Source organism: Telopea speciosissima, chromosome 7 (assembly GCF_018873765.1).
Source record: "Telopea speciosissima isolate NSW1024214 ecotype Mountain lineage chromosome 7, Tspe_v1, whole genome shotgun sequence".
Classification (NCBI taxonomy): Eukaryota; Viridiplantae; Streptophyta; class Magnoliopsida; order Proteales; family Proteaceae; genus Telopea; species Telopea speciosissima.
Window position 1 is genome coordinate 24,444,752 of NC_057922.1, and position 23,674 is coordinate 24,468,425.

Consider the following 23,674-nt stretch of genomic DNA (forward strand, 5'->3'; position numbering starts at 1 on the left):
AAGATCCAAATCTGTCACCTGAAATTCACCTTTACAATACCAAGTATGTCATTACGAGATATAATAATGTTAATCAACACACTCACTCTGGAGTCCCGGTGATGATCAAATATTGAGTGATCATAATAACATTGCGTGCACCCACATTAAGTAACAATAGAGCTAAACTTGTCAAACTAGGCTCTAGGTTACTGTTTTGACCCATATATCGCGTTATGAAGTCTACAAAATTTACCAGCATTTTCCCCTTGAGCAACATACCCAGGAGGTTGGTCTATGTACACTTCCTCATGCAAATCACCATACGAAAAGGCATTTATGATAACCAACTGATTCAATGTCCAGCAAGATTAACAGCTAAGGAGATGAGTACACGAATAGAATTGAGACGAGCACATATAAAAGGTCTCATAATAGTCCACACCATAAGTATGTTTGTATCCCTTGGCAACCAAATGGGCTTTGAACCGTTCAACTGTACCATCAGGGTTATACTTAAGAGTGTACACCCAATGACACTTAACGAGGTCCTTACTTGCAGGTAAATCTACCAAAGTCCAAGTCTGGTGAGAAAGCAAGGCATCCATTTCCACATCTATAGCAGACCTCCATAATCCATACCGGATGAGACATTGCTTCATGATATGCGGATGGTATGGTATGGGAAGATAATGATAAAGCAATGACGTGTAGTCACTTTACTGCATGCATAAATGGCGACTGCCTTGGTAACCTGGGCGTCACGTTGGATGCCATGGCCAGTCTTGTGGTGTGGGCGGATGACCTGTTGAGCTGAAAACAAAGTATGAGAAGAAGTTGTGCTCAAAGTAAGCAGGGAGAAGGTTGTGAGAGAAATCATTGGGGTCTATCACTACGAAACTTTTGTTGGACTTGCCCCATGTGATCAGTGATTCCGTAGAAGGATCGGTCACCATCTGATTCGTCTTCAGCATGAACGGAGCCACCAGCTCCACTACCTTGTGTGCTTCCATCTCTCCTTCTTACCTTGCAACTCCCTCTCTCTCTCTTTCTCTGTGAACTTGTCAGTTGTCACCCTCTCTCTCTCATTGGGTAGAGCCGTAGAGGTAGAAATGGAGAGAAGAAGCTCAAGGACCCTGATATGGGAACTGAGGAACGAGGATGATGATGCTCTGGCCTCTGCTGTGTGTTCTTACTTTCTTCAATTTATGACAGCAGGTTCTTTTACTAACTCATGATCATACATTGTTCATAAAAAATCAGGGCCATACGTGTCGCTAACCCGGATATTTCTTGGTCAGGAGATGTGATCCACTTGGGTGGGGAGTCTGCTTTGGCATCGTCTTCTCCTTTCCCCATAAACCCTTTGCCATCTGACCTAACATCTTTGTTGAGAAGGCCCACATGTGAGATGTAAAATCCACGAGCAAAAAGTGGTTTAGGGTAAGGCTGCTCGTGCTTTGGCACAAAAAAGGAATAGATGAGGATATGGCAGGTCTCTAGGTCCACGTGTAAGGGCCAGATCTGTCCTCCACAAATCTATGCGTTTCCTCATCTAATTTGTTCATGTTGCACCCTATCGGTGGATTTACACAAAACCATCTCCTCTCCCCTGTGCCTCTCTTCTAATTGATATTTAATTATTGTAATTTGTAGCACAACTATTACCACATTTTAAGCTAAACGGTTTAGAATTAGATGGATGGGTGTATGAATGTTGGTCTTTGTGTGAGTTATTCGTTCCATTCTAATTTGAGCAAATGCTTGAAAGGAGAGATACATTAATTCCCCAAATCAGAAATGGGGCCAATATTATCCATTATTAAAATTTTTGAAATAGACGTGAGTGACCCAGTGAAGAACAAAAGTGCAACAGGAAGGCATATATAATTAAAGTCATCACCAAAGGGCCTATAAGGAGTAATTGAAGTGAGGTCTTCAAGGACTTGGTCAAATGCACCTTGTGAATCAAGGAATCTTTTCTAATTCCAACCATAGGGATTGTGGGCCGCTAGTGCATGCTCTCTACATACTCCGCGACACACAGTAAAGCCTTCTCTTAAGAACCATAGGGGTCGTTTGTGAAGTCATCTTCTCCATGACTAACTCCTCTTCTTTTCACAAACATATCACAGAGAGAGTGAGGAGATGCCTCCTCACCAAGCTCTCTCCTTCATTCAAAAAAAGTTTCATTGATCAAGCAAATCCTGCGACTGCGACCCAACAGGCAGCAAATCCCCCGCGGCGGCTGCAAGTCTGTGACTGCGAACCAACCGGCGGTGACTCCCCTACAACGGTGTGTGTGTGCGGGTGAGTGGATGTGTTTGCAGAATTAAATGGGTTTTCTTCTCCTTCCATTTCCTGTTCATGTTTATTCTCCATAGTAATTGACAGATCAAATGCAAATGATTCTACATTAAGAGAGCCTATGCTTGGTCAGCATGCATGCCTAGGTGCCTAGGTGATGCCTAGTCTGGCGCCTTGTCGCCTAGGCAGGTAACCCCTCCACCGCCTTGGGTCACCTTGACAACTATGGAGACATGGGGATGGAATGAATCATCCTAAACCTGATAAGTAATTAGCTTCTACTTGTGCAACAGCAACTGAACCCAAATGGCCAAACCTAGTATCATCAATCATATAAACTAGAAACTAAGAAAAAACAGTATCTGGTTAATACGACCCATTGACACCCTATATGTTTTTTTAGTGACAATGCCAAGGTCAAAATTTACTTTTCTAAATGAAAAGGACAATGCTTGTCCTTCTTCTCTCTCGACTAAATTGTAGGTTCTGGAGCAGCTCTCTCTCTCTCTTTTGCCCTGTCTGTCTGAAAATGTATATGCTCTCACGCTGAAGTGAACTTGAGTTGGCACTTCTCCATCTGTTGCATGTTGGATTATTCCTATGTGTGATTCCTTTTCTGTGCCCCCTTCGCTGCTTTTAAGTGGACATGAAATAGTCATTATTTCATTCTCTGCAGCAATGCTATTCTGTACACGTATACAGTGCACAAAGCTTTGAAAATTAATTGGCTCTGTACTGTTCTCTATCCTTTATTTAGCTTCTCTGGGGATGGCCACGATATAAGCAGAAACTGTTTAATATTTTGTTTTTTATCTGACTTCTTATTAACTTGTCGTCATTTGTATTTTCAGTTACTTGATACTGGCTTTTTCCACGCTGATCCACATCCCGGGAATTTGATCCGCACATCAGATGGGAACTTGGCTATACTAGACTTTGGTAACAATCTACTCTGAGTATGTGGTGAAGAATCATCTTTCTACATGGTTAGCAGCATCATACATGTAATCATGTTTGAAGTAGTTTCGTTCCAAGAGTGGACTATTCTTGAACATAGTTGATAAAGTTGCAGACCATAATTACTTTGAACTTAGGAAATTAAAAGTAGGATTACGTAAAGATTTAGCAGAAGTATATTGCCACTTATTGTCACCATTAAGTTAAGACCAAGTTTGGAAATGTATTTTGATATAAATCTATGGTATTTCCTTGAAAACCCACATGATATATTCAACATGGCATGCTGTTTGACACCACTAGTTCCCTTTGAGGATGGATAATGGATGTTTTTAATTGGGAAGCCTACCATAACTTTTCTTTATTTCAGTATTTTGGAGTAATCTCTATCCAGTGTGAGTGGAAGTTTGTTTTAGACTTTTAGGTGCGCTATGACTAAGTTGAGTTATCCGTTAAGCTTCTTTCTTCATTTTCAAGTCTGCTGCTTGTGAACCAGCAATCCGCCACCCGTTTCGTGTTGAAAAAAAAGAAGAAGGGAACATCTATTTGAACTCTTGTTATTGCTAGTTCCAGAGCAGGATTCTGTTTGCATAGGTCTTAATATGTGTTTTTAGAAATGGTTCAAGTCCTGTACTGTTTTCCTTTAGACAGAGAGCTTTGGGTTATAACTTATAAACCATTCAAAGTTGTAACTAATTATTTCCAAATGGAACCATCAAATTAATTACTTTTTTAATCAGGTATCAATGTAATTTTCCTTAGAATCTCTTTGAACTATTTGAAAAAGTTAGTTCCAGGATGGTATTTCACTAATGTATACCTTGTAGAGATACATCAACAAAGAAAACAGGGTATGATCTTTAGAAACAACCATAAAACACTACGACTGAATAAAACCCCACCAATTCTCTACAGATCAGAACTTTGAATGCTTTCAAGCTCTTTATGAACCAAAGACCTCTCATAATAATTAGCTCTCCATTTTATTGCAACAGATGGTGAATTGCTTCCACCAGACTTTCCAACTATCTGAAACTCATCCATTTCATTTCAATAAACCGCCATTCAAAGTGCCCATGGGAGGCAAATGCTAACTCATATTATGAGCACCCCAAAGATCTGGAGCAGATTCTTTTAGTTTGGTTTCCTGAATTAACACCATCTCTACATTTTTTCCCCTGACCATGTTCTTCAAATGGTCTCTGTGTTGGGAGTTGGGACTCACCCAGACCACATGCATTTCAACTTGTTATTTTCATTTTTAAGTGCTCATAGGTACCCTTTTTTATTTTGTCAACTCCACCACCTACTTTGGAGTTTAATTTGCCACACAAACCTCAAATAGTTTTAACACATCCTGCCCCTTCTCTCTTCTAGCTTCCTTAACCTTCTTTCCTGGTGTCTCTGATTGACTTCTGTTTGACGCCAAGGTTTCATAACTTTGGGATCACATAACTTTCAGTCCCTGGAAAAAACGGACTTGATTATTATGAATTGCCTTCAAAGCCTTTTTAACTTCATCAGCAACTGTCTGGGGCTTTGAATCCTCTATAACTTGAGAGTGAAGATATTGCAATCTAATGTCTGGTCAAAATGAAATGTAATCCTTCTGGTGGGCAAAACAATTTCTCCTGTAACTGTTCAATATGTGTAAGTGCAAAGATAGGTAGCTGTTCCCTCTTACATGTTGTTCAAATTTGAATCAGTAACTTGATTCTAGTTAAAGTTTAGGTTTTGAATGGTCATGAGATTATGGGCTGCTGCCTTGCTGTAGATCAGAACACCCAAGGAATGTACTTGGAAAAAGGAAAACACCAGAGACTTATATCTTGTGTCTAGGTGATATATATCACTGGACAACTTATTGGCTAAACAAGGGGTGGTGAGGCCTAGACTGTGTCACCGGGAGGATATTCAGCTATGATAGAATTGGGGATATGGGTATATATCATGTTGATACCTATGCGGTGTGCTAACTTCTTGTATTCCAATTTCTTGTTGTATTAGTATTTTGTGCTCTATTTTCTTTCTCATCAATAAATCGTTGCCTATCAAGTAAAAGTAAAATCACTGGACAACTTGGAAATAATGGAAAGAAATGGAGGCAAAGTTGAGTAAACTAACCATGAATCCTGGCTACGTCTGACTTGATTGGGGAAAGCATAATGGAGACATTCATCCCATGTCTAGGTGTAAGAACCAGTGGACCGAACCACCAGAATGCAGCAGAAAAGAATCAACTATTGTCTCTCTTTTTTTTCTATTAACTAGCATTAATCCTTTCTAGGTTTCAAGTTACATGATTTAGTACATTGAAGGAATTGGATACTATGTCTATTTTCATGTGCTTTTTGATACCGATGAGTTTTTTCTGTTCCATTGTCTCAACCTAGTTAATCAATGCATTATCAATAGAGCAGTATTACCTGTATACTATCTTAATCTCTCACAAAAATTGCTTCAGCTCTTTCATGTCATATATGAGAATTATTCTGCAACTTTCCATGTCTTAACTCATGCCTTTAGTTTTGACTTACTCATGACATGATTGATCTTTTCTCCTTGCTTTTCATTGTTCCCTATGTGCCCATAAGCTCACCATTATATATTGTGACATTTTCTTTAGTGGTTAAAACTCATTTTGAATGTAACTAATGCCTTCCACTGCTGCCACAGGTCTTGTAACAAAATTAACTGATGATCAAAAGTATGGAATGATTGAAGCGATTGCTCACCTTATTCATCGAGACTATGCAGCTATAGTTAAAGATTTCGTCAAGCTTGATTTCATTCCGGAGGGAGTTAACTTAGAACCTATCTTGCCAGTTCTTGCCAAAGTTTTTGATCAGGCACTGGAAGGTGGTGGCGCTAAAAATTTTAATTTTCAGGAGTTGGCATCAGATTTGGCTCAAATAACATTTGATTATCCATTTCGAATACCCGCTTATTTTGCTCTGATAATTAGAGCCATTGGGGTATTGGAAGGCATAGCTTTGGTGGGAAACCCTGAATTTGCCATTGTTGATGAAGCCTATCCATATATTGCACAGGTATGGGTTTCTGTGGGTGTAGCTGATACTTAAAGGCATATTTTATTCGGTTAGTCTTGGAGAAATCGTCTATATGTATCTCCTGCTTGGGTAACTATCATCTGGTTGAATCTTATCGTTGGATTGATGTTTGAACAGAAGTAACTGATGAGTTTACTTAAAATAAAATAAAGGAAGCTGTAGAAGTGCAATTGAATCACTTGTCTTTTAGATTGAGGTGCACTGACACACTGCGATTGAGGATTTATCTCAAGTATCTATCCATACTGTGGTTAAAGATGACTGGAACCTTATGTTTGGATAATATTTTGTAAGATAGGGACGACACTTCCAAACTTCTTCCATTTGAATCTTTTGCATTTTAAAATCTGATTGCCCACATTTGGAACTTCAATTGATCACATGTAAAGTATACATTGTTCTTTATCTAATACTCCCTCTTTCCCACTGTGAAGATTATATTTTTTCTATTTTGTATAACCGCAGGGGGTATTTTGGGCATTCAGTGGGTGTGATTAAGGGCTTGTGTAATAGTGGTTATATGAACTTACTTTGTTTGCACTGATATAAATATAATCTAGAGCCCATGGTTGGTGTATTCTGCCCAACCGTTAGTAGTAGTTCTCTCCATATTTCTTGCTGTTCTTCTCCTTCTCTCTTTCTCTCTCTTTTACATTTTTCTTTGGATTAATAAAAAATTCATTACCGAAGGAAGAAAAGGAGGGGGTTGGAGAACAAACAAACTGCAAACAAATTACTAGACCTTGCGTTTACAATGGGGGAGACAAGGGCCCGAAAAGGGAAGGGGAAGAACCTAATCAACCACAACAGACTAAATTTAGGGAGGAGGCCATAGCAAGCTAAGGCCTAACCATGGCTTGAAAAACATACCCATCGTCAGAGACATTGCACGAACCAGTAATTGAACAAGCTGCAAAAATGCAGGATAGCCCATCTTATCACAAGTTATCTTGGCAAAGGACATGATTACGGATATCCATACTTAAGAGGCAAAAGCTTCTCATTGCTGGGCAAGGAAGAGTCCAAGTGGGACCTCTTCTTGGGATAAGGAGGGAGCTTATGTTGTGCTGGCGGTAGACAGGGAAGGGGGGGGTTGAGGGACAACAGAGGACTGGACGGTGCTAGGGGTTGAACCGTTATGGGGGGGGGGGGGGCTTGGGTAGGGTGGGTCAGCAGCAAAGGGCCGAGAGGGCGAGGAGAAAGCATTATGCTTACAAGGGATGGGCCTAATAGAGGGCTGTTGGGAAACTCCTAGGAGAGATAAAGAAGGGTCTTGATGGGCAATAAGCCCAACAACATTAGAGGGCCCAAGTTAGGGGGGAGGGAGAGTCTGGACCCATGGTCAAGAGATGGGGAGAGGTGGGGGTATTAGGGTGATGGTTTTGAGGTGGTCCAGTCTAGTGGGGTTGGCGTAATGGGTTCTAGAGGATGGGATAAGGTGTCCCAATCTCGTGTTCAGCTGATGGGCCTGAGAAGGTTTAGATGTCCCAGATGTACGATGAGTTAGGTGGGAAGGGCTCGACCTGGAAAGAGGGCCAGAAGGTCTCACGGGCTGGCTAGGACTATGGTGAGATAGGTTAGGGATGGGCCCCACCCCAAGGGCAGAAGAATGGCGGGGTAAAAGAGGGAGGAGGGGAGTTACAGTGGTACTATTAGTCTTTTAATTCGATTTTGGCTTTGGGGGCAAGAGACGGTTGGAGGCGTGATGGACGATGGAGCCAAGGACGAATGTTTCACAGGTCATGGCAGAGTCCTCCTGATGGAAACGAAAACTTAGGGTTTCGACATCATCTGGCAGAGGAGGAGAGATTGGATGAAGGTTAGGCGCTGGCAAATCCTCGGGGTGCAGTGACGACATCACCTTGCAGAGATGAAGGATCGATGCTACCGTCAGTCCTTGTAGGGTTATGGACCAGCGGTAGGGACGACAGAACATTGCCTTGATCAGGTTGCAGGATGGGAACTGATTGTTACCGGTCACATGTAAGATATTTATTATAAGAGGACAGCACTTGTGGGCCCAGTTGAAGACAGATTTGGCAAGATTTAATGAGGTTTATCTTCAAGATAATATTTTACCTTACGTGGAGGATCTCATTAAATTATAGGGGTGTGGTCTAATTTAAGTTGTTATTTAAGTCTTATTGTAATCATGTTATTATACAACCTGTGTTAGAATTAGGAAGTTTTTAATTTCTTTTTTCTCTTGCATACTATAAGAAGAGGGAAAGGGGGTTTCAGAAAAAGAACGATAAGATGAAAAAAAGAGTGTGGTTGTTAACCATGTAACTGTGAGAGACAGTGTGAGGGGATCTTTATCCTCTCAGGTTCCCTGCCCGGTACAGTTCGTCCGGCTCCTTTCATAGGGGGGCGGAAATGACCACCTTACCCCCTGTCCGAACACACTGCTCGGGTGGGGTCTACCCCCCTCTTATTGGAGGCACTAGGGAACTGTACCGGGCAAAGAACCTGAGAGGATAATTTTCCCAGTGTGAGGTGAGAGACCTCGAGGTGAGCTGCCTAGGTGAGAGTGAGAGACTCAAACCACTATCCTATCTTTTTATTTTCTTCTTTCATATGTAATAGAGAAGAGGATTTTTTTTTTAATATGATTTTGTTTACCTATTTTCTTGATCCTGTTGCAATTGATATCCCACTGGTTCTTCCCTGGTTTGAGGTTGATTCTGCATTATCAGGAGATTTCCCAATTGGAGAACCTGAGGTCGGTTTCTCTCTGATCCATTGTCTTCTCCAACGATGGTTCCTTACCCGACCACGACTGGGTAGGCGGAGACCAGGTGGAGGGATAGAGCCCTGACCAGGAGGCGCATCCACAGGAGAGGGGTAGTAATGTAGAAGGGATTCAACTAAAAACCACTCTACAGTAGGATCGATGACAGGTTGCAGCAGAACATCATAATAGCAATAAAACCAGAATTAGTAACTTAGGAGGTAGAGATCAAACCAGCTTGTAGAACAGTGTCAAACTTAGGTCGAATGAAGATGGAGGTGAAGGGATGCTACACTCCAAATTTCAGGCAATTCTGTCGGCTAAAAACTGCAAAATTAGAAGGTTATGGAATATCGTGCAAACCAGCATTGGGCTTGGGCTCCATGGTGGATCGAGTATCAGCCTTGATGAGATGAGGCTTTGCTGCAAGTTTGGTTCAGTTCTGATGGTCAGAAGTGAAGACCTGAGTTGGTCTTGAAAATAGAAGGTAGGACTCAGAATTAGAAGGTGATGACCTGCAGAGAAATCCAGCCAACAGAAGGGGCTGGAATTGGGATCGAGTGGAGCCCCAACAGTAGTGAAGAACTCCTCCAATTCTTAGCCTGTTCTGATCACTGGATGTGGAGATATGAAAGACAGAAGCTGCAGCATTAAATCAAATCGCAGGGAGTAGCAGCAGTCTTCAATCAATGGGTAATAGCAACAGCAGCCTTTGGAATTGATTGGAGATGATTGGAGCCTTCAAGGATCTTCACGGCAGTTGCAGTAATCACAATATAACAGCGACACAAGGGATTTGATGGGGATAAGAAGAGAAGATAGGAGAAGAAGGGAAAAGGGATAAGGAGATTCGGCTCTCTCAGCCTTTCATGGGTTTCGGCTCTCACCAGCAAGGCTCCCTGCCCTTCATCCTCACAACAGGATAATCAAAACTTGCACAAAGCAATCTAAGCAACTTCATTAATTCATAAAATCGTGGAGTGCCTCAATGGGCAGGTTACAATATAAAGGCCCAAGGATTGAGCTCCAAAATAGAAACAAAAAATTAGAAAGCCCGTTATAAGGGTGGGACTAAAGTTACAAGTAATGAAATTAAAATAGAAACTTTAAGTTGCAAGGTTCAAAATAGAAACTATAAAATAAAATCTAAGTCTAATTAAAAATAGAAACTTAAGCCTACTTTCTAAATCTGAAATTAGAAACTAAACTAAACTTCTAAATCCCCACGCATAAAGCACCATGCAATCTGATCTTGGGCCCTACAAAATCTTCTAATAATATTCTCACCAAGGCAAATATGGGGCTGTGGCACTGTTCACATGAACAGTAACGTGAACAGTATTTGGCCCTCTTTTTCTTCATATTTCGATCTACATCCGGTAGATTGTGAAGCTGTGTTTCAAGATCATTGGAGTGGCAGAAGCGATGGGAGCCATGGGATCATCAGTGGCCACACCTTCAACTGGCTTGGGAGAGCATAAATGAGAGTCATGGCCGAAAAGTTTGCAGACCAGACAGTTAGGAGGACACTCCACCCGATAGTGTATGACCATCCTGAATCTTGATGGATGTTGGTAAGGCTTCATCAGTAGAGACGTCAATGTTAATGTGGGTGAAGGCCTATCGGTCTTTCCTCATGTAGAGAGGGGTCCCAAGGACAAAGCCAACGATGCCGAGGCCTTCAGAGCACCCGAAGTGGAGGGGAAGACCAGGGAACAAGATCAAAAGGGGGATGGCGTTTAGATCAACATGATGCAGCTGGAGTTGCTGGAGTTGCCGGTTCCATTAACGGAGAAAAATAATTTTTTGACCAACTTGCCATGGTTCTCCTTCCAGAGCTTGAAGCTTATCATGATGGTCAGAGAACTTGAAAATGAGGAATCCATTATCCATTAGGTAAATCTCGATGTTTCCTTGAAGTCTCCCTTGTTTGGTGAGTGATAGCTTGATAAATGATATGGTGGAATGGTGATCGGCTTCCAATGAAGTGACCTGCTAGGGAGAGCCTAACCACTCAACATAGATTGGTGGTCCTAGATACGTGCCTCATTACGTAGAATTGTAAGAGAGGAGAGCCTATTTGCCCTATGATAAGGCGGTGGAGCTTAAAAGGAGAAGTCTTGAATTCTTTTACCGATAAAGTGGGCAAACAAGGGAAGTGGGACTTTGAAGGCGACACTAATACGATGTGGAATTAGATGGCGGTTTGTATTAAGAGGGTTGCTGAGGAGGTTCTAGGAGAATCGAAAGGTACATGCCGTGTCCCTAGAGAGACCTGGTGGTGGGATGACGAGGTCCAAGCAGCCATAAAGTCTAAGAAAGCTAGTTTTAAGACCTGGCAAAGGGCTAAAGAAGGCGAGGATCTTAAAAGGTATATTTTCGCCAAAAATGAAGCTAAGAAGATTGTGGGGAAAATAAGGGTGAGGAAATATGCTTCAAAGAAAGAGTTCTCTCCCAAGTTGTTCCGTTCTTGAGAGGGTTTCTCTTATTGACACTATTTAAGTCTTAGATAAAGGAAGTTGATCTTTAACCAACGATTTGCACGACAATGAATCAAAGAAGGGTAAGATGAAGACTTCTAAGCTGACTCCCGAATTCTATTTGACGAAAGAAGAAACTGATGATTTTTATAACAACCTGAAAACAAAGGAAGGGGAAAAAGCTATCTATAAGATAGCTAAAGTAAGGGAAAAGAAGAGTAGAGATTTCGACCATTTTAGATGTATTAAATCTGAAAATAGTAGGGTACTAATAAGGAGGAGGACATTACGGAGAGATGGATGAGGTATTTCTACAGCCTGTTGAATGGCGACTTCTCAAGTTATAGCTCCCCTTGAGGGTGATATTACCCACCAAGGCACCACTTGTTGTAGATACATACGTAAAATTAGGGTTTCTGAAGTAAAAGAAGCTTAAGAAAGCTGAAAGTAGGCAAAGCACCAAGCCCAAATGGAATCCCAATAGAAGTGTGGAAGAGCCTAGGGTTATGTGGTTTAACCTGGCTAACTAAGTTGTTTAATAAGTACTGAGCGCAAAGAAAATGCCAAATGAGTGGTGGAGAAGCAGTGTGGTCCCGATTTACAAAAATAAAGGGGATATTCAGGACTGCAATAACTATAGAGGTATAAAACTTATGAGCCATACAATGAAGGTATGGGAGAAGGTTATTGAAGCCCACCTGAGAAAGAAAACTACTATATCAGGGAGCCAATTTGGCTTTGTGTCAGGAAGAGCCACGATGGATGCTATATACTTAAGAGACTCATGGAAAGGTTTAGAGAGAGCAAGAAGGATCTCCATATGGTCTTTATTGACCTAGAAAAAACCTACAACAGAGTCCCTAGAGAGCTAATCTGGCATATACTAGAGAAGAGAAGAATGCCATGTAAATATATGGACATAATAAAAGATATGTATGATGGTGTGGTGATTAGCATAAGAACTATAGGGACCAAGGCAGTGAATTCCCAATTACTATTGGGCTACATCAAGGTTCGGCCTTAAGCCCTTCTCTGTTTGCGCTGATCATGGATGAGTTAACCAGAAACATACAGGACGAGGTTCCCTAGTGTATGCTTTTTGCTGACGATATTGTGTTGGTAGATGAGACTAAAGCAGGGATTAACGCCAAGCTGCAATTGTGGAGATCAACTTTGGAATCCAAAGGTCTTAGGTTAAGTAGAACAAAGACGGAGTATATGGTGTGTGACTTAAGTCGCATGATGACAGTTAAAGAAGTGGTCAATATTGAAGAGGGAGATATCTTGGCTCTTTCATAAACAAGGAAGGGGACATAGAAGATGATGTTGTTCAAAGAATTTAGTTAGGATGGTTGAAGTGGAGAGGTGCGTCTGGAGTACTGTATGATCGGCGTATTCCTTTAAAGCTTAAAGGAAAATTCTATAGGACGGTCGTACGGCCGGCTATGATGTATGGGGTGGAATGTTGGGCAGTTAAGAAGCGTCATCTATGTGTAGTAGAGATGAGGATGTTGAGATGGATGTGTGGCAAAACTAAGAAGGATAAATTAAAGAATGACCAGATTAGAGCTGACTTGGGAGTCACCCCGATTCAGGATAAGCTCCGCGAAAGTTGTTTGAGGTGGCACGGCCATGTTCAATGTAGGCCTTGGGATGCACCGGTACGGAAGAGTGATTTGGTTCTGATTGAAGGAGCTAAAAGAGCTAGGGGCAGGCCTAAAATGACCCTAGGAGAAGTAGTATGGAAAGATATGTATAGTTTAGGCCTTATCCCAAGTATGACTTCGAACAGAACTGTTTGGAGGGCTAAGATCCATGTAGCCCTACCCCACTTAGATGGGTTTTTGATGATTTGTTATTGATGCTGCTGTACTCTTTCCTTTTTCTTTTTTCTTATTATTTTTGTCTTTGCAAGGATCCATGTAGCCTTATCCCCATTTAGTTGGGATAAGGCTTAGTTGTTGTTGTTGTGGTGTGACTTCATGTTTTCAATAATTTAGTGGATGAATAATTCTTTCATACTCTGATCTTGGATATTTTTCTTCTGAACCTTTGCATTAAACATATTTTTGCATGTTTCTGTACACGTGTGTACAATGTTGAGAAGCAACTTTATCTTTTCATTTGTACTATAGTTTGGTACTTGGATGCTGTTTTAGATGTTCTGGAACACAGTTTTTCTGTTCCAGCTGTGTTCCTCTTCTTGGGAATAATTAGTGATGTGCCAGTGCATATGCGCTTATCGGCCGGTTCAGTGAAATATTGCCCACTTGGTCTTACTTGTTGTATGATAACAACCTGTTCACATCATAATAATTATCTTAATATGTTGTTCTTTCAACATCAGAGACTCCTAACAGATGAATCGCCGCGTCTGAGGAATGCCTTACGTTACACAATATATGGAAAAGCTGGAGTTTTTGATGCTGAAAGATTTATTGATGTCATGCAAGCTTTTGAGAATTTCATAACTGCAGCTAAAAGTGGAGGTGGGGAGGACTTGAATGGGGATATGGCTGATCTGGGCCTTTTACAAAGTCAAACAGGATATTTCCTTCCTGGATTTCTACCTACTACCTCGCAGCCGAAGCAGCCAATTAAGACAAGAGCAGCCTTGGCCTTTCTGCTGTCTGACAAGGGGAACTTTTTCCGAGAGTTTCTGCTGGATGAGGTACTTCTAAAGACTAAAGAGTACTGGATAATGTACCATTTTCGTAGGTTTATAATATTGTTGTGTGAAGTTAGGACCTGATTGTTTTCATAATCTTTGCAGCATTTAGAAATTTTGGGTGAAATTTTCTCTACTTCAGTACTTTTTGGTTTACTTCGACCAAATTTCCACAGTTCTAATGCCCAAAAAAAAAAAAAAAGAAAGAGTTAAGTTTAGAGAGTCCTTATGACTACTTATACTGAAATTCATGTTGACAAGGATTCTATGTGAAAAAGACTAATTTGGAACCTTTTTTCCAAAGATACTAATAAAATATGTTATACTATGCGGATTGTACCGGACGCATCAATAAGGTCCACTTAAATTGAAAGACCAAGTTGATCTTCCCGGGGGGTCATGTTGATGGTATAATGGACATTAAAATGGGATGCAACTAAGATTATGTTTGTCTAGGGAAGTTTGCCTATATGTTGGACATCTTGGGGGTTCCACTTACCCTACAAGACCAAAATAGCCTCGAAAAGGTTTGCCTATGAAGGAGACATCATGGGCAAATGACCATGAAAAATTATCCAACTGACAAAAATATCAACATCATGATAGTGTTAAAAGATGCGATGGAATCAAAGACATGTTGGCTTAGTAGGGGTTTGTCAGTTACTGGGGACGTCAACTTCGTCTCTAATACAAACAAAATAACCGAAACGCTCTAGCATCAATGATGTGATGGATAAATAGGATCCATTGAATATCACGTCCAGGGAGAGTTTGTTGTTTTCCCACCACATCTGGTGGATCCATTGACCCTACAAAATGAACAAATTTCCCAGCATTTTGATGGTGTGATGAAGGTTAAATAGGATTTGATTACAGTTCTGTTGGTCTAGGTTCTCTTGTTCATGTAAACAACTAAAATGTCCTCAAGATATAGGTGTACCATGGACTATTAGATGTACAATACAGAAAAGTCTTGAGCCGAACATAAAAATTTACATTGATGTATTTTTTGATGCTTTTTTTTTTCAGAAGGGATGTATCACAGCTGCAGACCCCTAATTTGTGTGGAAGCTTAGTCTTCCAAATGAGCATGACATTTACTTTTTTAATGGTTTCTAGATGTGTAATGGTGCTAATTCTTGTGCTTCTGGATTTTTATAAAAAAAACTCCCATCCTTTTCTCAGGTACTCTGGGATTTGTATGGACTTGAAAAATTCCATGAATTACTTGGACACAAAATCCATATGAAAGCGAATTCAGAACCTTGGATACATAAGCACATAGCACATATAATAAGTGTTCGTTGTCCCTGGATTTATATTTTTTAACAATTTCTCTATATACTGTATCGTATGTTTTCGCCTTTCAGAATTTTCAGTTATGATCCATTAAGTTCCATCACTTAATATCTGTAATTAGCACATTTGATTCTATTACCCAGGACTCCACGTCAATTTTTATGATTGAATGCTCTGTGTTCTAAATATTAGTGCAATAGTACTTGTCTCTGTCTACTGGTAACAAATCCCGACTGTGTATACCCGCATTATTGATACAATAGATTTGGAGCACATACTTATCAAAAAAAAAAAAAAAAAAAAAAGATTTGGGGCACATGAAATCTTTTAACTTTTGGCTTTGGCTTCATGTAAAGCAGATTGTGAAGGGAATTGATGCGGTTTCAAGAGAGCAATTGGTACAAATAATGGCAACCTTAGGAATTGGAAATTCAGCCCCAATTTTTACCATGGTTCCTGCATTTGGGCCATTTAAGCCTGCAGGACTTATACCTACTATCACAGATGAGGACAGAGTTATATTGAACAATGTTCAAAAGGTTGTCAAATTCCTAACAGCTGGAACTTTATATTCAAAAACACTGGATCAGGTATTTGTAAATTTTATACCCATACAATCATATGAGGGAGAAAAAAGTTCCCTTTCTTATTTCATTGTTATTAAATTTTTCATTTTATCTCTGCAAGTTTCTGTACCCTGTTCAAGTGCTTTTTTAATGTGTAGAAGTCCCGTAGATACATGTTAGCACATCAAATATGGCTATACTGGAACTCAATGATCTGTTATTGTTACTGTTTCTGTTACTAGTAAGAACTTGAAATCAGTTTGGATGGCCTTCTCTCTCCTAATTGTATACATGAATTGCCTGAAAACTCTGTCAGCCTAACTTTTATGTTTGCTGGAAAACTTGTATTTGTACTAGGTTGTTATTGTCATTTGTCATCAATAAATTTTAGGCTCCTCTCATTCAAATTAGATGGTAGTTTTGTTCTAAATCTAAAATATTGTCTGTGTTTTCTGCTGCTCTTATGCATTTTATTTACTGTTGAATTTGATCTTTTGATAGAGAGTTGAAAAATGTTGGAAATTTTGTATTTCATTAAAGATATTGCTCTATTCAATGTCCTTATTCTTGCGGTTCTGGTGTTGTGCATGTTGAACAAAAAAGAATTAGTATTATGTCATTCTCCATTTTAACTCAGATTTGTCAATAGGAAATTTAGGTGCGTTTGTATGCATTCTTGGAATGCATTCTAGGTCGATTTCGCAGTCTTTGATGATAAAAATAGTTGTTTTTATCGTCCAAAAATGCAAATTTGGCCTAGAATGCATATCAAACACAATCTTAGACTGCATCTTCAAGGAAATTCAGTTTTTGACTTGGCTTGGACTAATGTAAATACTTTCATTGGGAGGATATCTTCGATATTAATTTAGTATCTACTTGGGAAATATGAAAGAACAATTTCCAGTATTATTTGTTCTGCAATAGAGGGTGGACCTCGGCGCAACGATAAGGTTGCTCCGTAGCGACCTAGTGGTCGTGGGTTCGAGTCGGGAAACAGCCTCTCCCCAAAAGAAGGGGGGATTAAGGCTGCGTACAATGACCCTTCCCAGACCCCCGCAGTGGCGGGAGCCTCATGCACTGGGTACACCTTTTTTTATTATTATATTATTATTGATTCTGCAATGCCATCTCTTAAGCTTATGCATTTCTTTTCTCTTTGAAAACCTTACTATTAGATCGATTATTAGATAATATTGCACCATTTGGTTTAGATTATCAAACCTTTAGGGAAAGATTTTAGCCATTTTTTCGTTTGATGCTGTATGTACTCATCTCAGAAAATAAATAAAGATGTAAAATCTATTTTTCTGTCTTTGGCTCATAATTTTTATGCAGTAAGGTGGATGATTATTCAAGTAATCAACTTTTCTCATCAAAGTAGTATCCTTAATCTTCTATTTTGTATTGGCAGGGTGTGGACTTTGCGCAGGTTGTTCAAGAGCTTCTTCCCGTGTTGCCAGGCATCTCTGCAAGAGTTCTCCCTGAGGTGCTCAGTCGGTTATCTTCACGGGTTTTTGCACGCATAATTCGGGATGCATTTTCGTAATGGCTTTTACTCTTGAAGCTAATTAGGTGTGCTTGTAATGGTATTTAAATGACCTGAAACGAGAATAAAAGAACCCCCCACCTGCTTGGCTAGGGGAGGGGTCAAAAGTTGACCTCATGTACATATACGTATGTGCAAAGTAATATAAAAAATTAAATAAAAAAGAGAGAGGAAGAGAGAGAGAATATGCTTTACGGACGAAGCAAGGGATTCAATCTTTTGCCTTCCATTTCATATTAGCCTATTAAAGGAAGTAGTTACAAACTCTAGGGTTTTTGCCTGGCGGTAGGTAGCCATGTCTTGATGGCTTTCATTCTATTCCAAGTAGTTCTCTCTTAGATAGCCATTTTCGTTACTCGATATCAAATGTTAGATACTTGATCGATACATCAAAAGCTCCAGAGCTGATGGAATGCATTAAATCAAGCCTTTTAACTTATCCCATATTAGGCTGGTCTAATCTAATGTCATACACTAGAGTGGGTTCCACTAGGCACATAACAAACCATTCTTTTTAGAGAGCTATTCAAATATAAAATTATTATATAATTATTTTATAATTAAGATATGAGAGTATTATATTGTTATTTTATTATTATTTAATAATTAGATATTCAATATTGTATGTGAGATGAGTCTTAATAGTAGTTATTGAGTCTTAGTTAGGGGTGTCAATTGGTCCGGTTCTGGGCTATTGGTATGGATCATTAGCGGTTCCAGCTCTAAGGTATCAAGACCATAACCAACTAATAAGCTTACTGGATCTAAATCTGAGATCCAGGACTGTTAACTAATGGGTGGCTTGGTTCCAGTCCCTAATCAGTTCCAAACATTATTGAATCCAAAACAAGGACAATGAAAGTTTTTCTAGGAAATGGAAGCTTCATCATACATAGATATAGTTGTGTAGAGCCTTAAATAAAGACATTGATGTATATATAAATAAGGAGATAACTTTAAGGGTTTATGATTTCCATTTCAAACTCAACTCATACACTGATGACTTAAAGAACAACAAAAGAATGGCACTTAAAAGTCCCAAGCAATGTAATACTATTAATAGGTTAGGGTTTTAGATTTTTAATTTTCCATTCGATTTGTTTACATATTATCTGGTTTCAATGGTTTCGGTGTTGCCGAATCCTTAATTAACTATCGATTTTTGAACCGTTGGGAGCCCCGGACCAGAATCAGCCCAAATTAATAGTATATCACTAGGACCAAATCAGTCCCAATAAGTAATTAGGTGGTTTGGTTTCAGTTCCTATTGGTTTAGATCGGTTCTGATTTGCGATTCGAGTCCTATATTGATGGCCATAGTCTTAGTGGGAAGTTACTCTAATATTGGGTTGAGAAGTTTTAATTATTTGTAACTCTCATTTATAATGAATAATGAATGGAAGAAAGATAAACTTTGAAATCTTTAATTATTCTTGAGTTTATCTTGAGAGAGACCGGTTACCTCCCAAATAAGCCAGACGTCTCTCTATTTATTTCTTCTCTCCCACCATAAAGCGAGTATAAAGCTGGGTTCCAATTTACTTATTTCAAGGAAAAATAAAGACATTTGCTTCCAATGTAGGATTTCAGAACGGAAACAGCCTTTTTTTTCTTAGAGGGGCTGATCTGCAACAAAGTGTAACATGTCTTCTTATTCATTGATAGAGAGGACTTGTTTTAGTCAACATTTTCTTTGAAATTTCAGAACACCTTTTACCTTATTTCATTCAATGGGCTCGTCTGTATCTCCACTTGGCATCCGTTTATTGTACAAGTCCATTATAATTCAGTAGTTAAAACCTAATGATTATTGAAAAATGTTGACTTCACAGCCCAATCACATCTCAGAAATAATTTACTTTTATTTAATCTCATTTGTCTTACCACTTCACCAGGCAGGGTTCTCCAATTCCTTAAGATGTGTTCATACAATAGATGGAACTGTGATTGACCTGTGAGCTTTTTTTTTTTTTTTTTTTTTTTGGTAGGATTGACCTGTGAGCGTAGCAAAACTTTTATTTAATCTCATTTGTCTTACCACTTCACCAGGAAGGGTTCCCCAATTCCTTAAGATGTGTTCATACTATAGATGGAACTGTGATTGACCTGTGAGCTTAGCAAAACTTCTCATAGACCAAGAAAGTGGATCTGCAGACCCATAGGATTAAGGTGTAGGGTTGATTTTCTCGATCATTGGAGCCTTATACCGAAGGCCCATAGCCTTGTAATATTTTTTGGGGTGCTGTTCTTTGTTATGCACAGCAGGCTGCGCTTAGGCACATGGGGGTGGGCGTAATGACCACCTTGCTCCCTGAGTGACAGGCCCATGTGTCAGGACGCAGCCTGCGCTGCGATACAGAGAACATTCTCCCTTTTTTTGGGGGTAAGTTTACCTGACTGGGGATTTGTAATTTCCAAACTACTATAATAGTTGAGTTCATCGATCTAGTAAAATGGGGCTTATATGCTGGAAGCTTCACCCTTTTTTAGGGGTAAGCTTACCTGATTGGGGGCTCCAAACTACTATAATAGTTAAGTTCATCGATCTAATAAAATGGGGCTTATATGCTTGGAAGCTTGAAGCTAGCCAAAATGAGAAACCATGTTAAAAGTAGGGCATACTAGGACCACATTAATAGTGTAGGTCTTATATTTATTTGTAAAATGAAATTTCTTATTGACACTTGTATGATTTGCTTGTATGATTTGCAAACATCATTTTCTACCCTTCTAGTATAACACTTTTTTTTCAATAAAGATAAATACTATCATTTCACATAAAATAAAATAAAAATGTGTAAAACAATGATGGTTTTATACTTTCACATTATTTTTGAGCTTTTAGGATGTCTGATTGCGAGCCCCACAGCAAACCCGTCCCCATTGTTTAAATATGAAGACCGTAAGTCTAGCCTCGTCTTGTATAATTTGGCTAAAAAGATCCCTGCCAAGTTGAGTAGAATCTGCACCCAAACAGGAGTACGTAAAATTAACACTACCCCCATGAAATAAAAAAATCCTTTATCGATGCCCCTTCGCACTGGTGCAGGGGCCATGCAGCCTCACAACGATCTTCTGCCCATTTGGTAATTAGGTTTTCTATAATGCATGTAAGCTCCATTTGGTTAGCACTAATATTGCCTACTTAGATTTAAGGGGTTTCCGGAACGATTCTGAATCAATGGGAGGTGGGGGTGGGGGTGGGGGAGGGGTTGGTTTTATAAAACTCAGCAACTCACTATTGAAGACACTACTTGCTAAGCGGATTTAATCCTAATTAAACCAATCTTTGTTGGAAAAATTCGAGAAAATTTCTTCATTTCACCTTATTAAATTATATGAAGAACACTTCCGGTATTATATACCTCTGCAAAATCATACACACTGCTCCAAGCAAGTGAACTCCAGGAAATTTTCACGGTTTTTTGGAACCATAGAAACATGAAATAGTACAGAAACCCAAAACCATAACAAACAAAGCTAAATACAAATTGCAGAGGGAGGGAGGAATGGAGGTTATATCTTACAATTTCGTCCACAAGGAATGTTGGCAAAAGATACCCTGTGGAAAGAATTGCTTAATAATCCCTACATTTATAATACAAATGAAAGGAAATTAAAGCTTAAAGCTGATTCTAATTTCTATTTATTTTCAGAATACAAATGCTTCAACTTTCTTAAAGGTTACTAATGGCCTCTTTGGATGATACAGGAAGAGAGCCACCCAATTTTCTTAGCTCAGCCTAGCATCTCTTCTCCGTCCTCTTCATCCCTGAGAACACTGTGAAGCGGAATCTGAGAACAGAAGCTAATGACCTTGTGAAACCGATTCACCGGTGCCGGCAAATCTGGTAACTTTCTCCAGATGCATTTATTCGAGTTGCTGTTAATTTCACAAACACAAGCTGGGTATATCTTGTGATGCTCTTCATTGAACACATAGATCAAATTCCCCAATCCCACACACTTCAAGCTTGCAAATTTCTCGTCCTCATCACTATCAAACAAGCAATTCAGCAAGTCCTGAGGCATGATCGCAATCTCACTGAACTCCATAGTCTCCTCATCGACCCTCCACAGATTAAACGATGGGGCTCTTGGGGTGTTGCAGAGACCCGCGAGGACAAGCTGGTCCGTGCAAGCCAGCAAAAACGAGAACATCACCCCAGGTGGCCTCAGCGTCTGCACTTCGCTCCATAAATGAAACTTCAGATCGAAGGAGGAAATGAAACAGGAGTAGATGCCAAAGACGAAGAATTTGCCTTTGAATAGAGCAGATGTGAGCCACTGAGACGAGTTTCCAGATCTGAAATCCGCCGGTAATGGAGGGCAAAGCTCCCAGGTGTCGATCCTAGGATCGTAGATCTCGACGGCCAAGCGGTCCTCGATGTCGACAAGGCCACCAATGAATCTGACTCCACCGACGACGATGAACCGAGAGATACCAGACTCGTCGTCGAAGACACCAACGAGGGGATTACAACGAGAGAACCTGAGCGGCGAGGTCTCACGCCATAAACCGCAGAGGATAGGGGAGTAGCTGAAGCGAGAAGTAGTGGAAGAGGTGGTGGTGAAGAAGAAACCACCGGAGCCAAGGAAGGATTCTTCTTGACAAGGACTGGGGCAGAGGCTGGAAGGGAGGCGGATCCATTCGTTGGCTTCTGGGTCGAAGGCGAAGGCCTGGTTGTTCTTGATGAAGATACTGTTTTGACCAAAGAGGAAGAACCAGGGCTTCTTGGCCAAGGAGACCCGGGTGGAGAATGATGGGCAGGTGACGATGGAGCGCCAGAGCTTGCAGACAGCGCTAGCTCTGACGATGGATCGTATAGGAAGGTAGGAGAGGATCAGGTCTGTTAAGTCTGAACCCAGGGAAATCCAATCATATTGGACCGAACAAGCGGGGGGGGCATCGTTTTCTTCCATTATTGGTTACTGGAAGAGAATCAGAATAAAAAATCAAGAATCAGGAATCCAGGAATCTGTGATTGATAGATAAAAATCAAACAAACCCAGAAAAAAAGAACAAATCAAAACCTAAAAAAGAAGAGGTTGATAGGGTATCAGTTGATTCAACTAATCCATTACAGTAACCATCCAAAATTTGGTTGGTTTCAGGGTAGGTTTGGTTGAGGATTGAGATATGTGAGGTGGGGAGAGGGGGGTTTATGAGGTCAGGGGAGAGTAGCTACTGTATATGTATGTGTAAGGTCGGGCATGGTTGGTGGGTTCCGTTGACGAAAGGTCCCATATCGGAGGATAAAGAAAGGGAGGGAGGCCAGAGGTGAGGTAGAAAATTTTATACTTTTGTGAGAGAGTTGAGAAACCCCGAGGGAGGCGTGTCGTTAGGAATGCTTTTAATTATAAGCCACTCCAACTCATCAGTAGGAAATTGACACGTTTCACAAGGGCATTTTTGTTTTTTAGAGGAAATGGTTTCTTTTTAACCATTGGATTAGAATCCTGATTACGATTGGTATATATCACACCCTCTACCACCAACTCCATACGTCCATGCAGAGCTTGCATGTCGAGTGAGGTTAAGTCGTCATTTTCGTTTTCTTATGAAAGGAATTGGACCATTGTACCGGGCAAGGAATTGGAGAGGATACTGATCCAAATTGATGTTACGTTTGAAAAGATTCAATCCACACGATGGGTCCATTACCCTTATGTAGGGATCATTATCCTCTCCGGTTCCCTGCCCGGTATAGTTGTCTGGTTCCTCTCATAGGGGGCGAAAATGACAACCTCATCCTTTGCCCGAACACATTGCCCGGATGTGGTTAAGTTGTCATTTTCGGCCCCCCTATGAGAGGAACCGTACAACCGGACGGAGCAGGGAACCTGACAAAAATTTTTTTCCTTATGTAGACAAGGGTTTAGGTAGGCCTGTAAAAGGATTGGATTCGGCTCGGATACGGATCGGATGTAATCGGATTCGGATATTTCCTAGTCGAATACGGATACCTCTAAAAGGATTCGGATGGATTCGGATGCGGATCGAATTCGGATTTTCGACCATCCGTTTACACCTCTGCTTTGTGTAACCCGAACCTTCTTCCCCCTA

At 40.3% G+C, this 23,674-nt stretch overlaps 2 protein-coding genes and 1 long non-coding RNA gene across 3 annotated transcripts in view; 1 reads left to right on the plus strand and 2 right to left on the minus strand.

Annotated features, from left to right (window-relative positions):
- The window catches only part of LOC122666574 (uncharacterized protein sll0005), a 28,994-nt gene extending 11,262 nt beyond the window's left edge, over nucleotides 1-17,732 (plus strand). Inside the window, exons 9-13 of the mRNA XM_043862587.1 lie at nucleotides 3,138-3,225; nucleotides 5,920-6,293; nucleotides 13,873-14,196; nucleotides 15,852-16,082; nucleotides 17,473-17,732. Coding sequence (XP_043718522.1) covers nucleotides 3,138-3,225; nucleotides 5,920-6,293; nucleotides 13,873-14,196; nucleotides 15,852-16,082; nucleotides 17,473-17,607 — 1,152 coding nt within the window. The 3' untranslated portion in view covers nucleotides 17,608-17,732. The remainder of the gene's footprint in view (nucleotides 1-3,137; nucleotides 3,226-5,919; nucleotides 6,294-13,872; nucleotides 14,197-15,851; nucleotides 16,083-17,472) is intronic.
- On the minus strand, nucleotides 9,272-22,763 carry LOC122666576. Its single transcript, XR_006333681.1, has 3 exons — nucleotides 22,632-22,763; nucleotides 11,691-11,707; nucleotides 9,272-9,282 (listed from the first exon to the last, which is right to left on the minus strand). It is a non-coding gene; the product is annotated as an uncharacterized LOC122666576 (long non-coding RNA).
- On the minus strand, nucleotides 21,323-22,563 carry LOC122666575 (F-box/kelch-repeat protein At3g24760-like). The gene has a single exon (XM_043862588.1). It carries the CDS (start codon nucleotides 22,528-22,530, stop codon nucleotides 21,346-21,348), a length of 1,185 nt encoding a protein of 394 aa, XP_043718523.1. The 5' UTR covers nucleotides 22,531-22,563; the 3' UTR covers nucleotides 21,323-21,345.
- Nucleotides 22,764-23,674: the final 911 nt, after the last annotated feature.